The sequence below is a fragment of the Phyllostomus discolor genome, chromosome 5, assembly GCF_004126475.2.
Source record: "Phyllostomus discolor isolate MPI-MPIP mPhyDis1 chromosome 5, mPhyDis1.pri.v3, whole genome shotgun sequence".
In the NCBI taxonomy this organism is placed as follows: domain Eukaryota; kingdom Metazoa; phylum Chordata; class Mammalia; order Chiroptera; family Phyllostomidae; genus Phyllostomus; species Phyllostomus discolor.
Genome location: NC_040907.2, coordinates 153,290,919 through 153,311,953, shown reverse-complemented (window position 1 = coordinate 153,311,953; position 21,035 = coordinate 153,290,919). Strand labels below are relative to the sequence as shown.

The 21,035-nt window shown below is 35.8% G+C and overlaps 1 protein-coding gene across 7 annotated transcripts in view; it reads right to left on the bottom strand.

Annotated features, from left to right (window-relative positions):
• The window catches only part of SLF2 (SMC5-SMC6 complex localization factor 2), a 44,165-nt gene that overhangs the window by 4,216 nt on the left and 18,914 nt on the right, over positions 1–21,035 (bottom strand). For 4 of the 7 annotated variants that reach the window (XM_036027162.1, XM_028513716.2, XM_036027164.1 and 1 more), the window contains 10 exons: positions 18,012–18,087; positions 16,981–17,122; positions 14,914–15,016; positions 12,057–12,233; positions 10,727–10,824; positions 9,923–10,010; positions 8,293–8,424; positions 7,789–7,866; positions 5,858–5,944; positions 3,363–3,431 (listed from right to left, as the gene is read on the bottom strand). In XM_036027162.1, coding sequence (XP_035883055.1) covers positions 3,363–3,431; positions 5,858–5,944; positions 7,789–7,866; positions 8,293–8,424; positions 9,923–10,010; positions 10,727–10,824; positions 12,057–12,233; positions 14,914–15,016; positions 16,981–17,122; positions 18,012–18,087 — 1,050 coding nt within the window. Of the gene's footprint in view, positions 1–3,200; positions 3,432–5,857; positions 5,945–7,788; positions 7,867–8,292; positions 8,425–9,922; positions 10,011–10,726; positions 10,825–12,056; positions 12,263–14,913; positions 15,017–16,980; positions 17,123–18,011; positions 18,088–21,035 lie in introns of those variants that run through there. The other 3 variants (XM_028513715.2, XM_036027163.1, XM_028513717.2) reach the window with 3 other exon arrangements.

The following is a 21,035-nucleotide window of genomic DNA, read 5'->3' as shown; positions in this document are numbered from 1 at the left end:
AAACAATGCCCCTCTTGAAAGCAAAGTCTCCTTAGACATGATACCAAAAGTGTGACAAAAGAAAAAAATATAGATAAACTGACTTCATCATGATTAAAAAGTTTTGTTCTACAAATGATAGCATCAAGACAATAAAAAGACATACAGAATGGGAGAAAATATTTGCAAATTATACCTAATAAGAGACTTGTATTTAGAGCATTTGGGAATTCTTACAAATCAATAATAAAGATAAAAACCGAAGTTAAAAAAATGGACAAAGAATCTGAATAGACATTTCTCCAAAGAAGCTATATGAATGGCTAATAAGCACACAAAAAGTGCTTATTAGTCATTAGTGAAATGCAAATTAAAACCACAGTGAGATTCTACTTCCAACCCCCTACTATGTCTTTAATCAAAAACAAAAACCCAGATAAGAAGTAGACAATAATGTAGAAAAATCAGAAACCTCATATATTCTGTTGGGAATGTAAAATAGTGCAGCTGTTGTGGAAAACAGTCTGGTGGTTCCTCAAAACATTTAACATAGAATTACCATATGACCCAGCAATTCTATTCCCAGGTATAAGCCCAAGATATTTTCACTTGAAAACATATATGTTCACACAAAAACCTGTACACACAAACCATAGGGTTGCAGGTTCGATCCCCAGTCAGGGCACATGCCTGGGTTGCAGGCCAGTCCCCAGTAGGGGACACGTGACAGGCAACCACACACTGATGTTTCTCTCCCTCTCTTTCTCTCCCCTTCACTTCTCTCTAAAAATAAATAAATAAAATCTTAAAAAAAAAACCCAAACCTGTATACAAATGTTCATGAAAACATTATTCATAATAGCCAGGAAGTGGTAACAACGCAAATGTCCATTTAATAAGTGGATAAATCAAATGTGATATATCCATACAATGGAATATTATTTAGTAATAAAATGGACATAAATGCTACAACATGGATTCAGTTAGCATTGTTATGTGAAAGAAACCAGTTATAAAATACTACATAGTATATGATTTCATCTATATGAAATATAAAGAACAGGCAATTCTATTTAGACAGAAAGTCTGTAGTTGCCTGGGCCTTGGTGGAATGGAGATAGGCGTGCAGGTAGTTGGGGAATGGGGAGTGACTGCTAATGAGTGTGGGATTTTCTCTCTTTTTGGAGTGCCAAAAATGTTCTAAAATTAGATTGTGGTGATGGCTGCACAAGCCTGTATATACAAAAATCACTGTATACTTTAAATGGGTAAAATGTATGATATGTGAATTTTATCTCAAGCTGTTAAGAAAAATGATTCTTGTGAAATAAACTCTACTTAATGCAATTTAACATTTTAAAATAAGCTTTAAAATGAGCTTTTAACATTTTAAAATTTATATTAACAGGTTTAACCACCTGCTAACATAAATTAATGAATATGAAGCCAACAAAAACTTAAAAAAAATAAAATATAAATAAATAAATAAATGAATAAATAAATAAGGGCTTCCAGCCAAGATGGAGATGTAGGTAGACACACTGTGCCTCCTTACACAACCAAGATAGGGACAACAACAACTTAGAAATAAAATAACAACCAGAACTGACATGAAATTGAACTGTATGAAAGTCAGACAACCAAGGAGTTAAAATATACACATTCAGCCAGACTGGTAGGAGAGGCAGAGTCAGGCAGCTGGGTAGAGAGGGATCAAGGCACAAAGAGCTGTAGGACCGGGCACATAAAGCACTCCGGGCACTCAAGACTGCAGCAGGAGGACCCTGGGCACATAGGCGGTGGCTGGCAGACCCTGGGCACAGGGTGGCAACTGACAGACCCAGCAAGGCAGCGATTGTGAAGCGAGGCACTGCGCGCAACCCAGGGTCCCAGCGCTGGGAAATAGAGCCTCGGGGTACTGACTGAAAACACCTGTGGGGGTTGAGGTACAGGGAGAGACTCCCAGCCTCACAGGAGAGTTCGCTGGAGAGACCCACAGGGTCCTAGAACGTGCACAAGCCCACCCACACGGGAATTAGCACCAGAAAAACCCAGTTTGCTTTGGGGAGGTGGCGGAAGGGACTGAAGTCTGACAGAGAGTGGAGCAAACGCCCTTGTTCCCTCTCGGACCCCACCCCCCACATACAGCGTCACAACCCAGCGACTGGGTTGCCCCACTCTGGTGAACACCTAAGGCTCTGCCCCTCTGGGAAGAAAACTGGGACTCAAATCAATGGAGTGGACCAGAAGGAAGAAAGAAACAACCAAATAGAAAAGAATGAAGAAACAAGAACTCAAAAAAATGAGGAGAGGCTTAGGAACCTCCAGGACATCTTTAAATGTTCCAACATCAGAATTATAGGGGTACCAGAAGGGGAAGAGGGAGAGCAACAAGTGGAAAAGTTATTTGAACAAATAATAAAGGAGAACTCCCCAATCTGGCAAAGAGACTTCCAGGAAGTCCAAGAAGCTCAGAGTCCCAAAGAAGTTGGACCCAAGAAGAAACACACCAAGGCACATCATAATTACATTAGTCAAGGTAAAAATGAAGGAGAGAATCCTAGAAGCAGCGAGAGATAAGAAGACAGTAACCTACAAAGGGGTTTCTATCAGACTGTCAGCTGATTTCTCAAAAGAGACCTTGTAGGCAAGAAAGGGCTGGGAAGAAGTATTCCAGGTCATGAAAGGCAAGGACCTACATCTAAGATTGCTCTATCCAGCAAAGCTTTCATTTAGAATGGAAGGGCAGATAAAGTGCTTCTCAGATAAGGTCATGTTAAAGGAGTTCATCATCACCAAGCCCTTATTTTATGAAACACTAAAGGGATTTATCTAAGAAAAAGAAGATAAAAAACGTGTATAGTAAAATGACAGTAAACTCACAAGTATTAACAACTGCACCTAAAACAAAAACAAACTAAGCAAGTAACTAGAACAGGAATGGAACCACAGAAATGGAGATCACATGGAGGGTTAGCAACAGGGGAGTGGGAGGGGGAGAGGGGGAAAAGGTATAGAGAATAAGTAGCATAGATGGTAGGTAGAAAACAGACTGGGGAGGGCAAGAGTAATATAGAAGCTAAAGAATTTACGGCACATGGGCATGAACTAAAGGGGGGAGTGTGGGTGGGAGAGGGTGTGCAGGGTAGAAGGGAATGAAGGGGGGGTAATGGGACAACTGTAATAGCATAATCAATAAAATATATTAAAAAAAGAAAAATTATACTGGATCAACTGTAGTAGTACAAACTATTATACTGGAGTTTTCAGTTTATCTTAAGATCTAGAAGCAAGTGCTCTCTCGTACTTTTTTCAAACAATATGAAGAAACACCATTCAGTAAAACTATAAAGAATAAATGAAACTGTTAAATAAAATGACACCTGAATAGGCCGACAGTTCTGGATTATTTCCTGCCATTTTCCATGTATCCTGGCAACCAAGTCTTTTACCTTAAAAATATCAAATAGGGAAAAAGTAATCAGATTAAAACATTCTCACCTAAAATCAATTTAAGGCTTTATATAAAAGATCTGGTAACTATGATAGGCCCAAACCCAATGACTCAATTTGATTTTTGTCAAGAAATGAAAAATAAACTACTCATTTTCTGGAGAGGCTTTAAAATAATAGTGATTAATACAACTTTTCTTTATCACTATAATCTAAAATACTGAATGCATAGGACTCCATTTTCCCATTAGTTACTAAAGATCATCCAGAAAAACATACTCCCAACGTGGCTGGTGTGGCTCAGTGGATCGAGCACTGGCCTGCCAACCAAAAGATTGCTGGTTTGAGTCCCAGTCAGGGAACTTGCCTGGTTGCAGGCCAAGTTCCCAATTGGGGGCATGAGAGAGGCAACCAATCAATGTTCCTCTCCCTCTCTTTCTCCTTCCTTTCCCTTCTCTCTAAAAATAAATAAGTAAAATATTTTTTAAAAATCCCAACATATTCCCTACTTCAACACACATATACTTTCACCTTGCTGGCTTCTGAACACTCAGATACAGAAGGTAAAGGGTAGCCTTTGTTATAGGGCCCAAAACATAGGCTGTTACCTGCCTTCCTAGCTTCTATTTGAAAGACTCAAGGCCACAAAGAATGGCTTTCATTAGTTCCTTTCTACATTATCAAAAGATCCAAAATTCACTGTTATACCCCTCTAGGTTTTTGTAGAGTATGATGAATCTTCTTTAAATACCCAGTATATTCTGACATTTCGAGGTTTAGTTTAACAAATCTTTGTGTAAAATCCAAACTTTCCTACCACTCTAGAGATTCTCAATTAGCTCTTGAACATAACTGCCTGAGAAAATGTTTTAAACAAGTCAGGAATTTTATAACTACTTTAAGTTAATAAAGTAAATTGCAAGGTCTGCTTTTTCCTCCATTTAGAGTTCAGTAGATTCAGTTTCTTCAAACAATTACCTTTCTACTAGAGGACTGTGGAGAGAGGCAGGCAACTCAACTATTTCAGCAGGGCCATCCCCTAAGCAATTTCCACAGACCTCTATGTTGTTCTCCACTCTAAGTAAGGGGAACCCTGACATCAATCTATGCCCTGCTCCTGGCTTTAAGAAACAAAAACCTTGAGTGGTCTCCTTTTAGCACATCTGTCAGCAGTAGCCACTACTACCAAGTTCTACGGGCCAGTAACTCTAGTTAGTGTTCAAAAGAATGTGCTTCTGAAACTATGGTTTCCATTCTAAGGCAAAGAGCTATCCTCTACATGTATTTCAAAATCTGCAACCAGATACTTCATTAGTTGCTCATTTTTGTATTTAACTTAGATCTACTAAAATAAATATAGATACTAAATCCAAATGGGCTAACCTTTACAGCCAATTAATGTAAGATATAAAGTTACAAAGCTGATTCTTTACATTCAATGACTACCCAAACATAAGGGCAAAAGAAATCAGCTTTACATTACAAAAGCTAAAAGATAATTTGGAATAATGAAATCGTTAAAAGAAATGTTTTTTAAAAAGTGTTAAGTTAGCATTTTCAGAAAAAACTACCATATCATTTTATTAATACTAAAATTGTTTTCCTAACTCCATACTCAGATATTGTACTTACCTTTTCTATTGTTTGAATACACTAAACCCTTAAGAAAAAAGTTGAGCCAGCTTAATGCTGAATCATTTCCATCCTTGAGCTCAGACTGGATGATGTAGAGGACTGAGGGATTTGAAGAGTGCTTCCTCTAACACATTCTCTAGTGGAATATTTAAAGAATAACACCTTGCCCTGGCTGATGTAGCTCAGTGGATTGAGCGCGGGCTGGGAACCAAAGTGTCCCAGGTTCGATTCCCAGCCAGGGTACATTCCTGGGTTGCAGGCCATAACCCCCAGCAACCGCACATTGATGTTTCTCTCTCTCTATCTCCCTCCCTTTTCTCTCTAAAAAATAAATAAAATATTAAAAAAAAAAAAAGAATAACACCTTGCCTATTTTTTTCTATGAACAAAACAAATTTTTAACTAACACACAATTTTATAGCCATTTTTAAAAAACATATATATTTACTTAAACAATGCTTTAATTCTTGAAGCTAACTTAAGCATGAAGGTCTTAACTTGTACATAAGTTTCATTAGTATTAGAATTTTTCTCCTTAGGTGTCAGGACTTTCAGAATAGAAAGCATAATAAAATTTAAAAATTTATCTGCTTTAAGATGTTTTTCCTTTCACTTTCAATCTAGCTAGAAGTACTTAGTAGAAACTGATTTCGGTTATTAAAGAAGGAAATAATATTTCTAATCTTATATATTCATTTTTCTAAAGAGAGCCTTATATGCTTCTCTTCCTCAAATATTAATGTAACCAATGTTAAAAACAAACACACAAAAAGTTAAAACACACACTTACCTTAGTTCTATAGAACAGTCTTGCATCTTCCCTAATATCACACTTAACATGCTTTTCCAAAGCCCCACAGAGGTGCACGAAGTGTTTCTATGAAAACAAACACAAGGAATTAAAACCACTTTCAAGCCCTACAAATTACTAGAACTAAAAAGCATTTAAAAATCTACCATTCTCCAGTTAGTAATTTCTAATTTAACTATCCAACATAATAGTAATCATACCACTGAAAATAGTAACTGCCAGGACAATAAGACTGGTATGGCTTACTGTTAGTTAATATAAAAAACATACAAAAAAAAAAAAGCTGTTTTTTGCTATGTATTGAAGCACATTAATGGAAATTAACCCTAGAGCTTAGACTATGATATAATGCCCCCAAATTTAAAGAGGACTTTCTTTCACACATTTTCTCATGAAATACTCAAATAACAGCTAAACTATTTTTCTCTAGAAACTACTTTAATATTAGTTCCTTAAAAAATTAAGTTTTAAGTTTTAGAAGTGTATAGTTCAAGAGTCACTCTCATACATATACCAAGATTCTATATATTAAGGTAAGAATGTGAATGGGTACTTTTGGGGAGAGATATGTGATAACAGCTATCTTTAAATAATTAAAAAAAATTCTAATCCTTGCCAGGGGATATATTCATTGATTTTAGAGAGAGAGAATGGGGTGGGGGTAAGGGAGAAAGAGAGAGAGAGAAAGACAAACATTGATGTGAGAGAGAAATAATAATTAAAATTTATAAATTTTATAACCTTTGATCTAGCAATTCTACTTTTAGGAATTTACCTTACAGAAATGTTTACATAGGTTGATAGAGATACATGAATAAGAATATTCATGTTAGTACTGTGGGTATTCACAAAAATGTAATGTTCATCAACAAAGGTTTTAAAATAATAATTTTTAGACAGAAGGGCTAATATCTTAAAGCAGTGATTTTAACTGGCGTGCCACAAATTTTTAAAACATGCAACACCTTTCAGGGGCACTAACCTCCATTCCTTTAGATTGTCAGATAAAATAATGACAACAGCCAACACCACAATAGCTGTCCTGTGTGAATGAATCAAAATTGTACATTTCTTTTTTTGCCAGGCTGGCAAAAAATACATTTTTTGGTATGCCACAGAATTTTAGTTAGTTTATGTGTGCCATGAGATGAAAAAGGTTGAAAATTGCTTCTGTATAGCAAATTCAAAGTTAACTTTTATTAAATTTTCCTCTCTATAAAGAATGTTCATAATTTAGTTCAGCCACTATGGAAAACAGTATGGAGGTTTCTCAAAAAGTCAAAATAGAGCTACCATATAACCAAGCAATCCCTCTTTTGGGTATCTACCTGAAGAAGCTGAGAACATATATTTGTAAAGATATATACAGCCCTATATTCACTGAAGCATTGTTCACAATGACCAAGACATGGGGACAACCTAAGTGTCCTTGATGTGGTACACATACACAATGAATTACTACTTGGCCATAAGAAAAGATGAAATACTGCCATTTGTGACAACACAGACAGACCTTGAGAGTATATGCTAAGTGAATTAAGTCAGACAGAAAAAGAACCATGATTTCATTCATGTGAGATATAAAACAGAAAGCAACAAATAAATAAACAAAACAAAAAACTCATACAGACACAGGCAACAGTATGGTGGCTACCAGAGGGGAAGGAAGGTAGAGGAAGGTAGAAGAAGGTAAAGCGGGTCAAATACACGGTGACAGGAGGAGACTTGACTTTGGGTGGTGAACACTCAATACAATATGCAGATGACGTATTATAGAACTGTACACTTAAAACTTCTATGATATAAACTTATTAATCAGTCACCCAATAAATTTAATACAATTTAAAAAGAATGTTCATTCATTCCATCAATAGTGATACTAAAAACAAAAACCACTAAAAACGACTTACCCGTTGTCCAGAAGAAAAAGAATGAGAACAACTAACTTCACCAACTAAATGAAGAAGAATGTAGGTCAGGTAATATGCCTATTGAAAAATGAATAAAATGAACACCGATGAAATTAACTAGCATAGATATTATCCTAGTATATACTAGGAAAGCTGCCCAGGGAAGATGAAGGATTTGCTAAGGTTAACCAAGTTAGTAAGTAGGAAAAGGCATGCATTTAACCTAGGCTTTCAAATTTCTAACTCAAGGGCACTCCTTTTACCTCATGACTGCTCAAATAAAGGGCTACAAAAATATACTCCCAGTATTAAATTACCAATAACCATTTTTTTACCTCAAACCTCAACTCCTAAGTTTACTAAAGAATTTTATGATAGCAATTAAAAAAACATTAACTTTATAATTGCCTCTAAATGCCTATGCTATAATAGCAGCCTATGGGTAGAAAGGTGGCATCAGTTATGCTCTCATACACTCTTTTGAGATGACCTAGCTTTGGGTACCTGCTTTTCAAGTTCCAAATGCAGACTGTCATCAATGGTGCCATTTGGTTGTTCAGCTCTTTTCTTCAAGACCATTTTCTTCAACAAATCAGAAGGCTTCATTTGCACAAGATAACGATATAAGACTGATATCTACCAAAAGAAAGACATTGAATAATACTAAGCAATACAGTTGTTCTTTTTAGGCTACTTTTCTTCAGTGTGTTCTCTGTTCATTTTGCCTTCTCTAATTTTGCCCCTTTGTCGCTTTCCTTACAGGCCAGTGATACCCATTTCTCCTTTACTTCAAAGCCCTCAATTGCTTAAAAGGGATTTTAAACATTTAGTACTTATAATTGAAGATAAAAAAGCTTAGGGACGAGACCAAATGACATTATAATAGAGGTCAAAGAGAGTGCTTTTTCTGTGAAATTATTTGCAAGTCAGCAAAACTGAATCTCCCTGTGAACAGAAGTCATTGAATTCTGAAAAGAATACTCTTTCGATGGCAGTAAATATCACTGAAAGGATTGAGAGCTATTTGATAATGACCCTGGTGACTCAGGAGTGGGTTCCCAATTTATCTGGCATCAAATCTACCTCAACTCCACTAATGCAGAAACCAGCTGTCTCTTTCAATCTCTGTCCCACAGCACCTTGTGCATACTTTTAACACTGCTCTTACTACACTGTACCACAATAGTTGATTTACTTTGTTTCAACCACTAGGTTAAGTTTTCAAGGGCAGAGTCTCTAATTCATTTTTAAAATCCCTAGTTGAGCATCTTGTACTAAACCCCAATTCAAACAAGAATACTACATGTAGATCAGGTTCTATGTCGAGTTTCCAAATACAACTGTAAGTAGCCCCATTAGTGCTATGAATGTTTGAAAAAAGCCTTCAGGAGTTCTTGGAGTGGCACTTGCATAGCACATGTTTATACACACTCATATATACACCCGATATATTTACTACTGGACAACTACTGAAGGGCAACTGCATTTTAGGCTATACAATTTAAAGACTATTTAATATTAAAACAGGCAGAAGATGCAATTAATGTACAATAGTTTTGCAATTTCTAATCTTTTACTTTTTTTTCTTTTATTGATTCTGGAGAGAGAAGGGAGGGTTTCTCCTCTCCTCTGATCATACTGATTTATTGACAGAGAGGGAGAGAGAAACTTTGATCGGTTGCCTCATGCCCTGACTAGGGAACAAACCTGCAACCTGGGCATGTACCCTAACCAGGAATCAAACTGATGATCTTCAGCTTTGCAGGACGATGTCTAACCAACTGACCCACACTGAACAGGTGCTCTTATCTTGTCATAAAATTGAAAATCTTGATAATGTGAACTAATTTCATAAATGATGTCACATTTAGCATATTATGATTTCCCAGTTTTTATACATTAATTCATCTAAATGTCCATACCAATCCTATGGAGATGGTTGTGATACCATCTCTATTTCACAGATGAAGTAACTGAATATCATTAGTTCAGTATCATTCTAAAGATTACATGGATAGTATTATGTCTGAGAGTCACGATCTAACCTCAGGACTTCTGACTCAGAATTCATCCATTTTCCTTAACCTGACTACCTCTTCCCCTTATTATAAGAAACTAAAAATGTTATGTATACCTGCAGATTACTGGTGTTAGGGATATCTTCATGTTTCTCATCCAAAAGCTTTGAAATAATCACTAGGCTGAGGCACTGTCTCAGTTGCCTGGAATTAGAATTTTAGAATGTATTTTAATCAACATTGTTTGAGAAGCAGATGAGTCAGCCAAAAGGAGTTCTTCTAGTCCTGCTAGTTGAAAATATAATGTTTTAAGAGAAGGCTGTACAAAAATATATAAGGTTTAGTAGAATAGTAAAATTTCCTTTCTTTTTTAAAAAATATCTTTTATTATGCTATTATAGTTGTCCCATTTTTTCTTTCCCTTTATTCCTGTCTTCCCTACAGCACCCCTCCCACCAGCATTCCCCCCACTTAGTTCATATCCATGGGTCATACATAAAAGTTTTTTAGCTTCTCCATTTCCTATACTAGAATAGTAGAATTTTCATATAAAGAGTTGCCCTGGGGTTCAGGCAAATTGTTGAAAGCATTTATCTTTGACTTATTGCTAGAAAATGTATTTTATTGCCATAATTTCTTTTTACAAAAAACAAAACAAAAAACAAACTAATTTAGTCATTTTTATAGCATGTGCCATCTACATTAAGTTATTAGATAAAATTAAAAATCAAGAATAGTATAAAATGATCTGAGTTAAGTATCAGAATCAGGCTGTCAATGCCTATTCCCCCAGCTGAATATGAAATAAAAGACTGATCTAACATTCAAGGAATGATGAAAGGAAATAAAGGACCCAAAAGCACTTAATTAATGTAAACACTGTACATTTTTCCTAATGTTTAATTCTCACTTTTCAATACCTTCCACGTGACGTCCAATTAGGGACTAGCTGTACCAACCACAGAAGGTTGTGGGGATGACTGGAGAGTTCATTTATGGCCAGACAGAGTTCAGGCACCTGAAAACAAAAAACGAGTTAAGATTTTTCAGACAGGTGAGTGAAATCAAACATCCAACAGATCATCCACAATGATCTTGCCATAATATGAGGGCATTCTTATGAAAGGAACACTTATTTTTAGAAACAGCATGGATTCTAGTACCTATTAAAACATACACAGTATACAGACTCAATTTTATCTTAAACTCTAGAACAGACTGAACAGGTACATTTATCAGAATTTCACTTTGCTTTCATGTTTTGTGCTACATCTTATATCTATATATACTTAAATGTTAATATTCCTTCTAGGAAGAATAAAGTGGCTTAAATACTAGTAACAGTTTCCAAAGGTGTATAATGAGAGTTGCACTAGACCATGTATCTTCCTGGACCCGAGATTTCTTGCATTTTAAAGATCTTTAGCTATTCCAGTAAAGGCTAACAGAATTGCTTCAAAATAACTTGAGTAGAGGAAAGAAGTATGGGATGAGGGTAACAGATTATGTCTTGATAATTATGAAGCTGAGTGATAGGTCGGTAGGGGTTAGTCTTTCCTCTATTTTTGCTCTTATTTGAATTTTTTTTACTAAAAAGGATTGAAAAATATAACTTATAAATCTAAAAAAAATTATACACATTTAGCCTCAATATGGTTGCCGAAGTTCAACTTAAATTCTTGCATGTGTGACTCGCTCCACCATTTCTTTTAGGTCCCTGTTCAAAGGTCACTTTAGAAAGGCCTTTCTTGACTGCCTCACCTGACAAGATCGGGAGCGTTCAGGGTGGTATGGCCGTAGACCCTCATCTGAATTAGAGCATTCTTTGCCTTGCTACTCTCTTTACCCATGTCCTGATTTATTTTTTATTTCTAGCCCTATTATACTTGACATCGTATTACAACTACATTTACTTTATTATATAACCCTCTGAATAGGGTAAAACTGCCATGTGGTTATGGGTTTTGTCTTTTTCTCAATGTATTTCTAGCCTCTCTACATTAATGCTTGGCCCACAGTGACTCCCCAGTAAATAAATTTTTTTTTGGTAGAATAAATGGTTGTACTTTTAGAGAAGATTCTATCTCAATGAATTTAAATACAGCTCCAACAAAGACACTCCCTTCCTCAGTTTATTTTTCATGTGCTGAAGGTCTTAATTGAGCTTAGAAACTGTTCTGCATGCACTATGAAAGTCAAACTGTAATGTTATATAAGAAAATCAATACTAAAGTTTTAAAGTAATGTTACCTTTGTGTTCCAATCTCTGATGTTTTTCATCAGGTTTATCAGGAGGCTTTGAAAGTCCACTAGAGGAATCTGCTTCAGCTGTTTTTCCAAACTCATTTTAAACAACATTAAAATCAGCAACATTATTTCACGATCCTGGTAACCTTCTGGATGAATAGACGTACATAAACCTAGAAACTTTGACACAAATGCAGAGACAAAGCAACCTGAAATATATTTTATTTGAAGAGCTTAAAATAAAAACTATTAAATGAAAAATGCAAAGAAAAATTATGTAAAAAAATCAGTCATCTAGAAAAAAGCAAAAAATACTCATAGAATAAGCACATTATTCAAGTTTTCAAGATTTAAAAAAATATTTTATTATGCTATTATTTGTCCCATTCCCCCTCCTTTTCCCCTCCACCCATCACACCCCCTCCCACTCACATTTCCCCTTCTCTACTTCATGTCTGTGGCTCTTTTTTGGCTTCTACATTTCCTATACTATTCTTAACCTCCCCCTATTTTCTACCTACCATTTATGCTTCTTATTCCCTGTATCTCTCCCCCATTCTCTACCTTCCCTCTTCCCACTGATAACCCTCCATGTGATGTCCATTTCTGTGTTTCTGTTCCTGTTCTAGTTGTTTGCTGTTTTTGTTTTTAGGTTCAGTTGATAGTTGTGAATTTATCGTCATTTTACTGTTCATAGTTTTGATCTTCTTTTTCTTAAATCCCTTTAACGTTTTATATAAGGGTTTGGTGATGATGAACTCCTTTAACTTGACCTTATCTGAGAAGCATTTTATTTGCCCTTCCATCTAAATGAAAGCTTTGCTGGATAGAGTAATCTTGGATATAGGTCCTTGCCTTTCATGACCTGGAATACTTCTTTCCAGCCCCTTCTTGCCTGCAAGCTTTCTTTTGAGAAATCAGCTGACAGTCTTATGTGTACTCCTTTGTAGATAACTGTCTTTTCTCTTGCTGCTTTTGAGATTCTCTCCTCTTTAATCTTGGCTAATGTAATTATGATGTGCCTTGGTGTGTGCTTCCTTGGTCCAACTTGTTTGAGACTTTCTGAGCTTCCTGGACTTCCTGGAAGTCTATTTTCTTTGCCACACTGGGGAAGTCCTCCATTATTTGTTCAAATAAGTTTTCAATTTCTTGCTCTTCCTCTTCTCCTTCTGGCACTCCTAAGATTTGGATGTTGGAACATTTAAAGATATCCTGGAGGTTCCTAAGCTTCTCCTCATTTTTTTTTTTGAATTATTCTTTCTTCATTATGTTCTGGTTGAATGTTTCTTTTGTCCTTCTGGTTTACACCGTTGATTTGAGTCCATTTCCTTCCTGTCACTGTTCGTTCCCTGTACATTTTCCTTTATTTCACTTAGTATAGCCTTCATTTTTTCATCTAATTTGTAACCATATTCAACCAGTTCTGTGGAGCATCCTGATCACCAGTGTTTTGAACCATGTGTCTGATAGGTTGGCTATCTTTGTTGCTTAGTTGTACTTTTTCTGCAGCTTTCATCTGTTCTTTCATTTGGGCCATTTTTTTCTCCTCGGCATGCCTGTTGCATAGTAAGGGGTGGAGCCTTAGGTATTCCCCAGGGAGGGGCAACCCACATGGCTGCATTGTGACGCTGTACGTGGGGGTGCGGTTTGAGAGGGAACAGTGCTGCTTGCTCCGCTCTGCTGGTTTTTAATCACTTCCCCTGCTACCCACAATCAAATCGGGTCCTACTGGTGTTGAGTCTTGGGTGGGTGGGTTTGTGTACATTCTAGGACCCTTTATGTCTCTGCAACAAACTCTCCTGTGAGGCTGGGAGTTTCTCCCACTGCCACCTCAACCCCCACAGGTATTTACAATCAGAGGTTTGAGGCTTATTTCCCTGCACTGAAACTTTGGGTTGAGAAGTCTGCTTTGCTCCCCAGTTGTTCCTCTTGGTTTATCTGCACACCAATGTGGGACAGCCTGCTCTGTCAGCTACTGCCTCGCCAGGTCCACCAGCTACCGCCTTGCTGCAATTCCTCTCTGCCCAGCTGCCTGTCTCCGCCCCTCCTGCTGGTGTGGATAAATGTTTCTTCTTCAACTCCTTGGTTGTCGGACTTCCATACAGTTCGATTTTCTGTCAGTTCTGGTTGTTTTTTGTTTTTAATCTGTTGTTGTACTTCTTTTGGTTGTGCAAGGAGGTACAGTGTGTCTACCTATGCCTCCATCTTGGCTGGAAGACTCTCAAGATTTTCTTTCTAACAGCTCAATATCATTTATTTGATCCAGTCACTAAAAATGTTTTAACAGTTATTCTTAGTCACTAAGTTACACTGTAATATTTTTTCTTCATACATATTAATTCTAAAAAATTATTGGTTTGAAAAATATTAGTTTCAAAAAGCTTCTTTGTAAAGTATTCCTAAAACTATTTTAAATATATACTCTGATCTAAAGCTCTCTTTCACTCCTAATATTAAAACAAAAATAAAAACAGCAAACATAACCTTTATTTTTATTTTTTGAAGATTTTATTTATTTATTTTTAGAGAGAGGGGACGGAAGGGAGAGAGGGAGAAAAGCCACACATCAACACACATGCTCTCACGTGCCCCACACTGTGTGTGGACCTGGCCCGAAACCCAGGAATGTGCCCTGACTGGGATAGAACCAACTACCCTTTGGTTCTCAGGCCAGCACTCAATCCACTAAGCCACACCAGCCAGGCCCAAAGATAAACTTTAAAACAAGATTATTGCTAAGAAATTTCAGAGACTGGTAATCACATAGTAAAACATTAGTGGTTTTGTTTTAAAACCATTAACCACAAAACTAAATGGTTCCAGCTCTGAGCCAAAGACATAAAAAAGAGTTTCTTCCTACCTTAACCACATTTAAAATGTTGGTTTCAGGAAGAGTTGAAAAAATTGGCTTACAAGATGAATCCTCACTTCCATTCCCCCCCAATGTCATTTGTGTTTCAGAACTATTGAAAAGTAAATAAAAAAACATGAAATTAGGCACAATATTATTAGGTACAACATAAGAAATGACGAACAAAAATGTGTATTTTAATGAGGTGTAATTTAAATACAATAAAAGGAATATACCCATTTTAAGTTTTGATAAATATATAGTGTAACTACCATATGAATCAAGAAATAGAATATTTTCATTACCCCTAAAAGTCTCTTCACGCCAAATGGAAGCCATCCTACTGTCTCTCACTCCAGGGAAATACTATTTTGATCTCTATCCCTATGCATTAGTTTTTCCTTGAACAAATACTTCTTAAAAGGAACTGTCTTCATTGCTCTTGGTGTCAGAGAGCTATGTAGAAAGTAGCTCTGACTACAAAGAACACGTAATATTTAAAGGTCTCTTGAATGGCCTAAAGAAACCACCACAGGAATATGAAGAAACAATTCTAAGCACCTCAATTTTGATTGAGGTATGTGAAGGTTCACGAAAGAGGAGACACATGAACTTGGCCTTCATAAGATAGATAATATTTTCATGTTTAATTTCTTTTCTTTTTAAAAAAGATTTTATTTATTTATTTTTAGGGAAAAAGGGGAAGAGAAGGAGAAAGACAGGGACAGAAACATCAATTCTGGTTGCCCTTTGTGTGCCCCCTACTAGGGACTTCGCCCGCAATCCACGCATGTGCCCTGACTGGGAATTGAACTGGTTACTCTTTGGGTTTGCAGGCTGGCACTGAATCCACTGAGCCACACCAGCCAAGGAACTTAATTTCTTAAAATTTTTTTTTAATTTATTGATTTGAGTGGGGGAGAGGTGGAGAGAGAGAGAGAGATCGACTTGTACCCATTTATGCATTCATCGGTTGATTCTTGTATATGGCCAGATCTGGGATTGAACCTGCAACCTTGGCATATCAGGATGATGCTCTAACCAACTAAACTACCCGGTCAGGGCCTTTCTGGGTAATTTCTTAAATAAATAATACTTTCATGTGGTTAAAAAGTCAAGAAGTATCAAGGCACAGTATATTGTGAAGAACTGTCCTCCCAGTCTAGACCTTCAGCCATTCATTTCCCCTCCCCACGATCGCTACTAGATTTAGTCCTTCATTCCACATGTTTTATATATATATATATACAAATAAATATGAATATTCCTCTCCTCCACACACCTTTAATACAAGTGGTGGCATACTATATACTCTGTTGTGTACATCTTTCTTTTCACTTAATGTATATCATGGAGATACTTCTATATGTGAAGAACTTTATTTTTTAAATGTCTGCCTGGTAGTCCTGTGTCCCTTCCTAGCAGAGCAACCTCAGGCAATTTAGTTAATAGCTTTTTGTTCCTGACTCACCTTTCGTACCTGACTCACCAGTAAAATGGGAATGAAAATACTATCTAATAGCTGCAGTGACTATTAAATGAAGTACTATATATTATGCCCTTAGATCTATGCCTGGCACATAGTAAGGAATACATTTAAGTAGTTTGATGATTGTTATTAATGTACCATGACCTGTCCCCAATAGATGGACTATCTTTTGCTCTTGTAGATTATGTTTCAATAAGCGAGACAGGTAGTCTTCTGGCGGGTAAACACTAAGCATGGGGATAAGGAATCAGCATGAGGAACGGCCAATGCAACAATGTCTAATGTGGTGCAACAGCAAGCAGATCAATTTGTTTTGAACAAAGAGAGAGCAAAACAGAAAGTAGTTAAAATATTATTATTGCATTTTTAAATTCAAGTTTCTATTTTTTTCCCTGTCACACATGGTCATGTTTTAGATTAAGACAGATGTTAAGAATGTTTCTAATTCAAGATCCATTTCTACTTAGAGAAATTAAAACAAATCAAGAATGGATATTAAACTTATCAAAGAAATGAATAGTAACTGTTCTTATATAAAAATTGTTTAAAAGAATATTTTTGGCATTAACTGTGAAAAGAAAACTTACACTAGATTGTCTTCATTAAAGTCAGGCTGAAGATTCTCCAGAGGAAACAAAAATCTAAAATCAATTCCCATATTGAAAAACACAGCTGCTATATCAGACAATGATGGGATCCAGGGCCAAACTGGTGAATCACTGAAGGTATCTAATTAATAGAAGAAACATTTTTTAAAAAAAGACTTTATTTATTTATTTTTAGAGAGAGGGGAAGGGAAAGAGAAAGAGAGGGAGAGAAACATCAATGTGTGGTTGCCTCTCTCATGTCCCCTACTGGGGACCTGGCCAGCAACCCAGGCATGGGTCCGGACTGGGAATCAAACTGGTGACCTTTCAGTTCACAGGCCAGCACTCAACCCACTGACCCACACCAGCCAGGGCAGAAGAAAATATTTTATCTCAAATTCTGAGTTCACAGACCCATAGTTGCAAGGTGATAGCCTGCATCTGAAACATGATTATAATCATTTTATAGAAATGACAGCTGATACTGGCATATTAACAATAGTTATTTAGAATGATTATATATGAATTACAAATTTTCAAATATGAAAATAATGACATTTATGAACAAAATATCTGAGAGTGATGGATAAAAGGGTGTAAAACTCAGGAGGAAGAAACACATTTTGAAAAAAATTGGAAATAACAATCATAAAGTATCAACTACTGATACCAATCAATCTTCTCAGTGCAAAATCAGTATAATACTGTTGCTCATCAAGAGCCAATTAAAATTAAAAGATTAAATAAATAAACTTGGAACTATTTCTACTTACCCAAAACAGTAAGCCATGACTTGGTAAATATTAGGTAAAGGCTGCCACTTGCAAGATCTTATACCCTTTTTCTGAATGCAACTAGAAAAATGCAGATACTAATTTTTGATTCGAGTTTCATTTCATTATTAAAGAATTTAGATTACAAAAATAATTTCTTATCCTATATTCCCCAATACATTAATTTTCAGCAATACGAAAGAGACCACGTACATAGCAACCAATAATTCACACTGCTAATCACTATTATATACTCACCATTTCTAATTGTTATTTCCATCAATGTACTTAAAATCTGCACGGATACAATACAGTCTGTATGAACTGACATCATCTAAATAGATAAATGATAAGAGTATTGAGAGAGAAAAAAAGGAAACATGAGCATTTACTATTTGCCAGGCACATATACAGGTGTTTTATGGGTATTTCATTTAATACATATAATAACCTTATGGAATGGTCATATATCACACATAGGAGCAAACAGGCTCATTACTCTATCCAATGTAATACACGAGTAGTTGGAATTTAAATCAAGGTCTGATTCTGATTCAGGGCCTTTCCATTCTAACATGTTTGTTTTTATAACTTCATTTATAATAAGACAAATATAATATTTAAAACTATAAAAAAATTTTGCTAATTCATACCATGCCATGAAACCCCAAAATCATAAAGGAAAAGGCTACTTAGCTTGATTACTTCATAGGCAAAAAAACCCCCAAAACAAAAACAAAACAAAAAAACCCCAACAACTAGTAAAAATATTGAAAAGACACAAATATGCAAACTAATATACCAATACACTTTTGTTTTTTAAATTTTACTTTTCCACATTTTTTATTGTTGTTCAAGTACAGTTGTCTCCATTTCCCCCCCATTCCCACTTCCAATATATTTGTAAAAAAATGTTCAATATCACCAGTAATCAAAGAAAAGTGATTAAGAAATCATTAGTTGACTTCAATACTGGAGAAGATCGAAGACTACTGATAATACAGTGTTCACAAGTATACTAGGAAAGAGGTAGTATGCCCAGTGTGGGGATAATTTGGTAAAATTTAAAAAACAATTTAGTGCCCTGGATGGTATGGCTCAGTGGACTGAGCACCAACCTGTGAACCAAAAGGTCACTGGTTCAATTCCCAGTCAGGGCACATGCCTGGGTTGCAGGCCAGGTCCCCAGTAGGGGGAGTGCGAGAGGCAACAGGTTGATGTATCTCTCACACATCAATGTTTCTCTCTCTTTCTCCCTCTCTTCCCCCCTCTCTAAAAATAAATAAATAAAATCTTAAAAAAATAATTTGGTAATATTTATGCAAAGTTATTGTCCTTGTACTTTGATCTAGTCAGCCTTTTTACACAGGAATTTATATGCGAGGCATATAATTACTATAATTTTATAAGATAATTTTTTTGGAATAAAAGTTTGTGTTTAAAAATGTTTTTTAAAAGTCATATTGAAAGTAATTTTTAAGTGGTTTTATGGAGGAAAATATAGTTTATTTCTATCTCTTTCTCTTTTGCTTTGGAGTCACAGATTATAATACATTTAAATCTAAAATATAAGGAGGAATAACCCAAACTCTGGCTTCAATCAGGCAAACAGCTTATATCATTACAAAATCATCCAATGTGAATAAATCTTTGCTATGATGTTTGTGTTGTAATGCTCTGCCACTGGGGGGCAGCACCATTAAAGGCATGTTGGACACTGGACAAGTTTTGGATAACAATTTTGTTGTGGAGGTGATGAATTCTGAGGTGGGCAACTGGAAATAATTAAATAAGTGCATAAAGAAATGTATACAACAATCAAATATCTACCAATTAAGAGTGGGTTAAATAAATCATGGTAAAGAACTACAAAGGAATACTATAAAAGTCATTAAAAAGGATAACATGTCTATACCGAGATAAAAATACTCAATAATTTATTGTCATCTGAAATAAAGTTATAAAAGAGCATATATTTTATTTATATTGTTATACTGCAATCTATATACACAGAGAACAATCCAGAAAACAATAATAGCTCCTGGAAACTGGGAGTTCAGCCTTATTTTTAATTTTAATACCCTTTCCATTTTACTTGAATGCCTCACAAACGTGAATTCCCTCTGAAAATGGTAAGACAAAATGAACAAAAAGACCAAAAAACCCCTTTCTTTCTGGTCTACTACATTTAGACCACAAAGATGCAAAACATTTTAACAATTAAATTTACGAAATATTAATTAGGACTGTAGCATTAAAATAAATGTTCACATTTATACAAAAAAATAATTGTAAGTTGGTCTCCCCATCATGAAAAATAAATTTGGAATTGGAAAGGAGGATTGAGACAAAGTATTTTAAAAAGAGAAAGTGCTTAACAAACAATTACTAGTTTGGTTTTCAAAGAGTAAATATAGAGTATATAAAACTTCTTAATAAGAGGGCTATATATAAGGGGGATAAATGGTAGTGGAAAAAATACAATAAAAATAAACTGTTTACACAAAGATATGCTTGAATGCCATCATTAGGGCTTTTTTTAAAGCTTTTATTTATTTTTAGATAGAGGAGAGGAAGGGAGAAAGGGAGGGGGAGAAACATCGATGTATGAGAGAAACATAGATTGGTTGCCTCTCACATGCCCTCGATTGGGGACCTGGCCCGCAATCCAGGCATGTCCCCCGACTGGGAATGAAACTGGTAACCTTTTGGTTCACAAGCTGGCACTCAAACCATGGAGCTACACCAGCCAGGCCATCATTAGGGGTTTAAAGGCCATAATCATGGGCTCACATCAAGAAGATGAAACTTAATACAGATGATTGCAAAGTCTTACTTGTAAGTTTAAGAAAAGATATTAGAGAATAATGAGCCCTGTCATGAGAGCAAATGAAATTCTGAATTGTAATAAACAGAAATATGTGGGTGGAGTAGATAGGTTAAGAATCTTGCTAGCAACTGCTGGTAAGAAAGACCGTATCTGGGGAGGGGAAAAACACTTTAGGAGTGATACAAGCTAAAGATCTATCAGAAGGATGGTCAATAAAGAAACTGGAAATTTAATGACTACAGAATGTTTAGTGTGGGAAGAGATGAGGGTCATGATAGTTGTTTAAAAATAACTGAAGGGCCCTGGTCAGGTAGCTCAGTTGGTTCAAGTGTTGTCCCCAGTACACCAGTTTCGGGTTCAATCCCTGGTCAGGGCACATACAAGAATCAACCAATGAATGCATGAATAAGTGGAACAACAAACTGGTGTTTCTCTCTTCTTTCCTCTCTAAA